The sequence below is a fragment of the Salvia splendens genome, chromosome 1, assembly GCF_004379255.2.
Source record: "Salvia splendens isolate huo1 chromosome 1, SspV2, whole genome shotgun sequence".
In the NCBI taxonomy this organism is placed as follows: Eukaryota; Viridiplantae; Streptophyta; class Magnoliopsida; order Lamiales; family Lamiaceae; genus Salvia; species Salvia splendens.
The window spans coordinates 33,223,697-33,232,940 of record NC_056032.1 but is presented as its reverse complement, the minus strand read 5'-3'; the positions used below and the strand labels follow the sequence as shown (position 1 = coordinate 33,232,940).

At 40.2% G+C, this 9,244-nt stretch overlaps 1 protein-coding gene across 1 annotated transcript; it reads right to left on the bottom strand.

Moving 5' to 3' along the window:
- Positions 1 to 986: 986 nt before the first annotated feature.
- Positions 987 to 3,084, bottom strand: LOC121798613 (IAA-amino acid hydrolase ILR1-like 3). The gene is made up of 5 exons (XM_042197693.1): positions 2,621 to 3,084; positions 2,229 to 2,354; positions 1,836 to 2,150; positions 1,622 to 1,750; positions 987 to 1,534 (listed from the first exon to the last, which is right to left on the bottom strand). The coding sequence occupies exons 1-5, from the start codon at positions 2,993 to 2,995 to the stop codon at positions 1,160 to 1,162; spliced, it is 1,320 nt and encodes a 439-aa protein (XP_042053627.1). The 5' UTR covers positions 2,996 to 3,084; the 3' UTR covers positions 987 to 1,159.
- Positions 3,085 to 9,244: the final 6,160 nt, after the last annotated feature.

Genomic DNA, 9,244 nt, shown 5'->3' with positions numbered 1-9,244 from the left:
AACTATTTACCTTGTGTAGGTCAAGCTGCCAGAAAATTAGCCAGGATGGATTATGAAGATTAACGAATCCATTCATTATTGAATGTTAGCAGATTCTAAATTCGAATGATCAAGGCAACTATTTTGTGTGTGTGTGTTTTTTAGTTAAATTTAGGGCAAATGTATTCAGATTATACTAGGGATGTATTCAAGAAATAACTAGGTCCCAAATAATAACTAAAAATAATTTTTAAGATTCGGAAATCTAGTGTTAAAATAATAACAAGTGTATTAAGAGTATATTTTAAATTTTAAAATTCTTAAATCAATTAAAAAGGGTAACAATGTTATTATTATAGTATAGTAGATGGTAGTTTAAAATTAACTAAAACTCCACCTAACATTAAATTCAGATAACATTCTCGATTTAAATTATTTTTCCACTAAACTATATCTAATTAAAAATAATTTATATGAATTTAAATAAAATTCTAATTGCATCTATTCGGATGATGATCGGAGAATGAAATTGGATAACTTTTATCTGAGTTTTAGTAGTATATTTTAATAAGGACTTTAATATCAATATATCAACTATAATATGACAATGTTGATTTTTTAATATATTATGTTGACATCACGACATCTACAAAAATTTCTATATTTAAATAGATTGATGATTCTACTTCTATCCCTTTGTTGATATTTTGTGTGCTATATACATTAATATCCAATAGCTTAAATCTTGTCCATTTATTTTAAAATCTAATGGTAACTAATTAGGTGCTATTTACACTTTAACACTACCCAAGACCTGAATGTAATATTCTCATATTCTACTTTTTGTTTTAATCAACCCCTACCTATATAAAGGTGAAAAAATTCATTTATAAAGGTGAGGTTACTGTAAAAACTCATTTTTCAGTTACCTATTTTCCACCTTCTGTTGGCACATTTCATCAAATTTCATTTCAATAGTCTATTCACATTACACAGAACAGGAACTGTTTATAAGTAACACGTAACTACATATGTTTGAATCATATATGTTAAAACGCAAATCCAACGTCCTTAAATTGCAAAAACGTATAAATCACACACTTGAACATTTACCCCAAACACTTAAACAACTAGTGTTATTCAGTCCTGACTATTCCTTCAGCTGAAAACGACTGCACACCTAACGAGTCCGAGCATGGTCATCCAAGTATGCCATAGCAACTGCAGCATGAAGAGACGCACCCAGAGAGAGAGCACCCTCGTCTAATATGAAGTGGGGCGAGTGCAAGCCTTTGATTGACTGCATGCTTTCGTTTCTCACTCCAATCATGAAGAATGCTGCAGGTATCTTCTCTGCGTAGAAGCTGAAGTCCTCGGCTCCCATTATCATCGGTTTGAGCTGCACACCGTGCTCCCCGAGCAAGCTCTCTCCCACCCTTTTAGCATGCTCGTACATAACAGGATCATTGATGGTTGCAGGGTACGGTATCAGCTTCTCCTCCATGAAATCAACCACAGCACTACATTGATGGACTGCTGCTTGAGCTTCTATCACCTGTTAGTCACAAGAACCGGGTACACCATTATAAGCCCGAATCTACCAAAATCTCTCTTGCTCACTTTATATCTCAAGAGAAAATACCTCTTTAATCCTTTGCTTAAGGTACGAATGGCTTTTAGGATCTAAGAACCGGAAAGTTCCACCAAACTCAATGGTCTCGGGTATAACATTAATTGCTGAGCCGCCTCGTACATATCCAATCGAGACTACCTAAATCACAGTTACAGCACTGCATTACAGATTTCACACAGCAAGTATGCTTCAAAATGCTTAGCAAAGGCCAAAGAGGCATTACTCTTGGCTCAAGAGGATCAGTCTCCCGCGAAACAATATGTTGGAGTGCAAGAACCACCATAGAAAGAGCAAGAATCGGATCTCTAGCGTTATGGGGACTTGCTGCATGCCCACCTTTCCCACGAATGACAACAGAAAACCGGCCTGAGCCAGCAAGCATCGGACCAGGTTTGGAGCTGACAGCACCAGTTGGCAAACTAGGATCAACGTGTAAGCCAAAAATGGCTTCGACTCCGTCTAAAGCTCCTTGCTCTATCATATGGTAGGCACCAGCATGACCTTCTTCCCCAGGTTGAAAAACAAGTTTAATGGTGCCCTTTCCCACATACAAATTTTCCCAAATTAAAACCAACCTGAAACAAAAAACACAACAATGCCAATAACATTAATTTACCTTCAATTTACGGTGGTTTATCTGCAACAATTTAGCTGCTCCGAGCAACATTGTGACATGAGCATCGTGACCACAGGCGTGCATTTTGCCATCAATTTTGCTCTTGTGCTCCCATTCCACTAATTCCTATTCGTAGAGATTGTGAATCAATATCATACGCCTAAATTTGCAAGGGTTGCACATTTCACAGCTATTGGAAGCATGAAACCAATTTATTTCCGATTAGGTTTCCAATTCAACAAGTTAACGGAGTTTCCAACACTCTGCTCACTGCTTAGTTTAAATTTTGATGTTGAGAACGAGCAATGACCAAATGATCAAAAACAAATCAATCAACGAATTCTTTGAATTTATCAATACAAGTTTCGCCAAATGTCTAATTAGAAAGAGACCTGAATAGGAAGGGCGTCCATGTCAGCTCTAAGAGCGAAGCAGGGGCTAGCACCGGAGCCAATAGTGGCGACGACGCCGGTTTCAGCGAAAGGCCACTCATAGCGAATACCTAGCGAGTCGAGCTCAGTTCGAATGAGTTGACTCGTTCGGTTCTCTTGAAATGCGAGTTCCGGATACTCGTGGAGTCTCCGCCTAACCGATTTCAACCACGCGAAGAACTCCGCATCCCTCGCCGATTCCAATAGCTCCCGAGTGAGCGACTCAGTTCCCACAGCCCAAACTCCATCACAGCAGATCGAGACAAGGCCTAAGAGAGCGAAGGAAATCAACCACCTCATTTCCGAATAAAACAGCTTATATCTCAAAATCCCCATGCTTTGTGGGAGTATTGTTTTAGTTTGAGTGAACTTTAGGTCCCTAAATTAGAATTTAATTGGATAATGATAAGATGATTATTTTGTCTATTAAACTATAAAAGTGTATGAGCATATTTTATTTTTTGTTACTAATTGGTTGGTTTGTTCGCTTTGAATATTGTTGTTTTTTGGATATTAATTGTTGGTTTGTATTTTTTTGTGTTTAGGTACTGAATTGTTGATTTTTTTAGGTTTTGAATTTCTTTAGATATTGAATTTTTTAAATTGTAAGGTATTGGAGTATTCAACTTTTAGGTTTTGAATAATGAATAAAGTAAATATTGTTGTGTCTTAATTTCAATTTTTAGGTATTAAATTGTAATAATTTTACGTGTTGAATTATTAATTTTTTCAAGTATTGAACTGTTTAAATTTTTATTTGAATCAATATGAATTAATTTTGGATTTGGAATTTCAATGAATTCATTTAATATCATCTTAAATATTAAAAGAGAAATCACATTTTTAAGTTAAAGCATAATTAAATTTAAGAGTGAACTAGGGGTGGCACGGTACGGTATTCGCACCAAGAATGTCATACCTATACCTTACCGAATTTTTCGCTATACCGCATTGCGGTACACCAAAAATTCGGTATGATTATTTCCGATACCGTTATCATACTGTCTATGATGTATATGTTATACCGAAATAAGGTATGGCATAGCGAGTACGGTATACCAAAATAAGGTATGACATACCATAATACTTGTGTTTCATACCAAAAAAATTCTATTATAGCCAAATATTTAAAATAAAATTTCACCTATTTAAATAATGTCCAAAAGATTAAAACTACACCACAATCAAATCTATACAGTGGACTTGATTTTCATCTCTGAGTGTGTGTGTTTGGGGTTGCAGCGGTTGAACTAAAATATGAAAGTAGGGTTAGGGATTTTAACATATCAACTATTTTTTATATAAATTTTAAATACGACATATATATCGAATTTTTAGCAAATATCGTAAATGCGGTATATTGCGGTATACCGCGGTATAGGAAAATCTATACCTTTACCGTACCGAAATCTATCGGTACAGTATCATACCGTACCGCAACTTACGGTCTACCGCAAATTCGGTATTTTTTAGTACAATAAGTGCGGTATTTCGGTATATTTAGTTAGCCCTAGAGTGAACTACGAAAATGATCTCTAAACTTTGTTGTTTGCACATTTGATGTCCTTAGACATTTAAATATCTTCGTGGATCCCTGGACTTTAATGTAATTACATTTTTGTTATTGTTCAATTTTTAAAAATATTTTTTGACCTAAATGCCCTCTAATCCATGAAGGACATTTGTATTCTTTTTTAAGGGCATTCGTAATAGCGCCGAAATAGTTGCCCTAAGCGATCGGCGGGTTTATCAGCGCTATTGCCGAGAGTTGGATGATAAAACCACTGAGGTGCCCGCCCTTGGGATAGGGCGTGACGATCGGCTAGGACGTGCCGATTGGCACTTCATTGCATGACATTCTGCCAACGGAATCCGTCCTTGAATATTTTTTAAAAAATTTATTCCTATTTTTTGCACTATAAATACCCCACTTCTCGTCTCATTTCATTCACCCATTCACTCCAACCACATATCTCTTCCTGGTTTATTTCTCGTTGTACTTTTTTTGGCATTTAAATATCACTAAGATTTTAATATTGTGTTCTTAAATCCATGTTATTTTGCTATTTTACTTTATTTGATAACAAAAAAAAAAGTAAAAATGGTGATGAAATAAGTTAGGGCTGATATTTGTAGCGCTATTTCAGGTAGATTTTGAAGATAAAAATGTTGACTTGACAAGTAAAAATGGTGATGAGCAAAATTATAGGGGGTTTTTATGCCACTAGTGTTAAGACCATCCACTACGCGTCCCGCGCCGGGCTCGCATTTCGTCCCGGAGGGACTGGTCCTCCGCGGGACCCGTTGCAACGATCATCCCGTCCCGAGCCCGCGCCCGTCTCATCCCGTAGCCCGTAGACGCGAGACACGGGACGCGCCGTCCCGCCACGCGCCCGGGAGACGTGTCGCGCGCCCGATGCTCTCGTGACGCCCACTCGCTGGCCCTCGAGTGGGCGTCGTCACGGATGACGCAATCATTCGTTTTTTTTTTTAAAAAAAATTGAATTTTAATAAAAAAGATTTAATTTTCAAACGGTATACTCATTTCAAACACAAACACACATCTATTCCTCTCAAATCCTCTCTATCACTCCAATTTCCATCTTAAATCAACTCAAACAAATGGATCCTTTTGAGAAAATGCGTCAATTAATGGAACAATCACTTGAAGAAGATCGACGACGAGAGGCGGAGGAATCCGCGCCACCCCCACGACGCTCCCGGAAGGACATCAATCGGAACCGGGAGGAAGCCGCCGCACGGTTAGTACGCGACTACTTCTGCGATAACCCGATTTGGGGAGATACCTACTTCCGTCGCCGTTTCCGCATGAGTAAACTGCTATTTCTCCACATAGCGAATACTTTGGCAGCCCGGGAAGAGTTCTTCCGAGAAGGGTTCGACGCAGTCGGCCGTCCCAGCCACACGACGCTGCAGAAATGTACTGCAGCCATCCGTCAGCTTGCGACTGGACAAACGGCCGACATATTCGACGAATACCTCCACATCGGAGACACCACTAGGCGCATGTGCTTGCTCAACTTCTGTAGAGGCGTCCGGGCAGCCTTCAGTGACGAATTTCTCTGGAGGCCAAGCACGGACGATTGTCAGTTCCTCCTCAACCTGCACGAACAAGTGCACGGATTCCCCGAGATGCTTGGCAGTGTCGATTGCATGCACTGGCAATGGAAGAATCGCCCGGTGGCTTGGAGGGGGTCCTACACGAGCGGCCACAAAGGCACCCACCCAACCGTTGTACTCGAGGCCGTTGCCGACTACCGGCTTTGGATCTGGCAAGCGTACTTCGGGGTCCCTGGCTCGAACAACGACGTAAACGTGCTCCACCGGTCCGACCTCTTTACCGAAGTTTTGGATGGTAAAGCGCCGGCCATCAACTTCGTCGCCAACAACCGGCTGTATAAAATGGGGTACTATCTCACCGACGGCATCTACCCGAAGTGGCCGACCTTCGTGAAGACGTGCAGCAGGCGTGCGAACCCAAAGCAGGCTCTTTTTGCGCAGAAGCAGGAAGTTGCGCGCAAGGATGTGGAGAGGGCGTTCGGGGTTCTCCAAGCGCGCTTCAACATCATCAAAGCCCCGGCTCGTTCCTGGTTCATGGAGAGCATGGTCGACATCATGTATACGTGCATAATCTTGCACAACATGATTGTCCGAGACGAAGGACCCGATGCGGGATATTGGTTCGACCCTGAATCCCCCGGAAGCTCAACCGCAAGTAGTCCGCCGCAAAGTGGAGCGCATCCGTCTATACAAGAACGGTTGGCTATTCGGGCAAGGACACGCGACTCTGGCGCCCACACCCAACTCCAAGATGATCTAATTGAGCACATTTGGGAAAACTTTGTCGGAGAAGATTAAATTATGTCATTTTATTTTTTTAGAATTTTAATTATGTCTTTTTTTCTTTTTTTTTTAAGTTTAAGTTGTAATGTTGTTTTAATTTTAATGAATTGTGTTTGTTTAAATTAAATTGGGTTGGAAAAAAAAATAAAAAATGAAATTGAATGAATAGTAATTAAGGGACGGAATAAGGGATGGTTAAGGGACGGAGCGTTGCAGGTTCCGTCCCTTAGTTAAGGGATGGAGGAAAAAATGACAGTTGAGCTCTCAAATAGTGGTCAAATAGTAGTTAAGGGACGGTATAGAGACAGCGTAGTGGATGGCCTAATGGCCTAAACCCCATAAATTTGTCTCTCCCACTTTACTATTATCTTTCCAAAATGAGTCCAGAAAATGAAACAACTTAACTATCACGGAATGAGAGTATTTACTAACCAATTTTGTTACTATTAAAAATAATAAAATATAGAAAAATCGATGTGAATGTTTTTATTTAAATTCATTAAATAATAAAGTAGCCGGTTAAAAAAAAGTTATATATATTTTAATAAACATCTTAAGACTAACTAATGACAAATATGATGTCATGAGACAAATAAATATATTAATATGCATAATATATTTCGAAGAATAAGTTTAGAATTAATTCAAGATTTATACTTATCAACCAATTTACTATTTAAAATAATTAAGCCAAATTATATTTTCCTGGCCCTAAAGCTAATTTATGATAAATTCAAATTTGAGATTTTTTACTTCAGATATTACTGTCATTAGGATAACTACACACCTTGGAAGCACTCGTAAATTGACCTGAAATCACTTAAAAACTGTGACAGCTTTTTTATTTATCTTGAGACCGACGCCCACCCATAATAATTGGGCTTCATATTTTGATATGTTAACTGACGAAATAGTAGTGTAATACTTTATGAATTGCGAGACCGGTAGGTTGGGGTAATAAAACAAAACTGAGTGGTAGGTTAAAAAGTCCCAATCTTATAGTAGTACACTACTCCCTCCGTCCCAAGGAAGATGACTCTTTCCTTGGGCGGCACGAGAATTTATACAACTTTATTTTATGTGTAGAGTGGAGAGAATAAAATAAGAGAGAGAATAAAATAGAGAAAGAAGTGCTTCCATTTTTAGTAATAAGTCATCTTGGTTGGGACAAATCAAAAAGGAAAGTGAATCATCTTCAATGGGACAGAGATAGTATATTATTATAAACGTTGTACTGATCATTCATGTATTACGTACTGTTGGAATCGTGCTTGGTCAAACGACTTTGACTAATAATAAATGTTACAAGACATTTAATTTTGTGAAATTAAATGCAATTGCTTCGATCTACGTTCCGAGTAGATGACCGTATCATATTCATTTTCTCAAATCCGATTCCCGGTGAGTGAGAAATAATATATTAAAGTTAGTCACAATAAAGCTAGAAATGGCCTATGAGAAAAACTAAGGGATTAATTAACTAAGTGTTAATTATCCCACATCGGGGATGATAAACTTCTTTGATGAAGTATTTAATAAGATGAATTATTATCTGTGATAATTATCGTGGAATAAGATGGGCGAAAGAGCCCACACGCGCGCGCCGCCGCCCGGACGCTGGCGCCTTGTGCCTTGTGCCTTGGCAATTGGGTGGTCTTTGGACTGTTCTTTGGAGCTGGTCGTTGAGCGTGGTTCAAGCCCCGCTTGTTCTTTTTAGACAAAAGGTCCCCGTTGAACCCCGACGCATAACGGGAGACAAAAGGTCCCCGATGGACCCCGACGGTCCATGGCGTATCCCGTCGTGTAGTGTGTCCAGATGCATTGTGTCTCTTCAACTCCCGACGACTAGTGCACCAGTCAGTAACCCCCGGCGGTTACGGTCAATAGCCTTGATGACGGACATTACGTCTGTTGACTCCAGCAACCCCTGCGGGTGGACTTGGCCTATAAATAGGCATGCATCCATTGCATTCTATATATAACAAACTCAAGCATTCTTGCATACACGCTCTCTCTCTCTACATAATCTTCCCGTCGAAGCTCTGCCCCCGCCTTACTCCCGTTCGCCGGAGCTCTGCTGCTAGCGGTGCTGCTACTTTAGACGAAGCCGTTTTATCTTTGGGGACGACACGCCAAACCGAGAGCACTACCGGGGCGTATCTCGTCTTGCGGAAAGAGGACTCCTCGACTCGCCTACCTCTTTCCACAAGTTTTTCCGTGTAATTTCTTTTCAGTTGTTTCCTTGTAATTCTCTTTGTTTTTACTATGTAATTTTTGCCCGACAAGTTTGTATCTCAAAATATTTTCAACATTCGCAAGACGAGATATTCTTGCTACTAAAGGAGTTTACACACACCAACTGAACCTAATCAACACATTTGCTTGGAGATGTCGACTGGCCCGCCAACAGCCGCTGCCACCGTTCCATCCACTGTGTCCCCCGTTGCACCCGTCAGATGATTTCGACTCCTGGATTTTCAACTTCTTCCTCAGAAACCCCTTGGGTGTTTGACAACCCCTTTGGGACGGTTTCCGGATTCACCTCGAGTGGATCGGTCGGTTCCACTTTCAGTGGTTCCATTGGATCATTCATTGGGTCGAGTGTTAGATCCTTCGGGGTCAACATGAGTGCTAGCTCCTCCGGGGGCAACACGGGTGCTGGATCCTTCGGGGTCGGCACGGGTATTGGATCCTTCAGGGTCGGCACGGGTGCTGGATCCT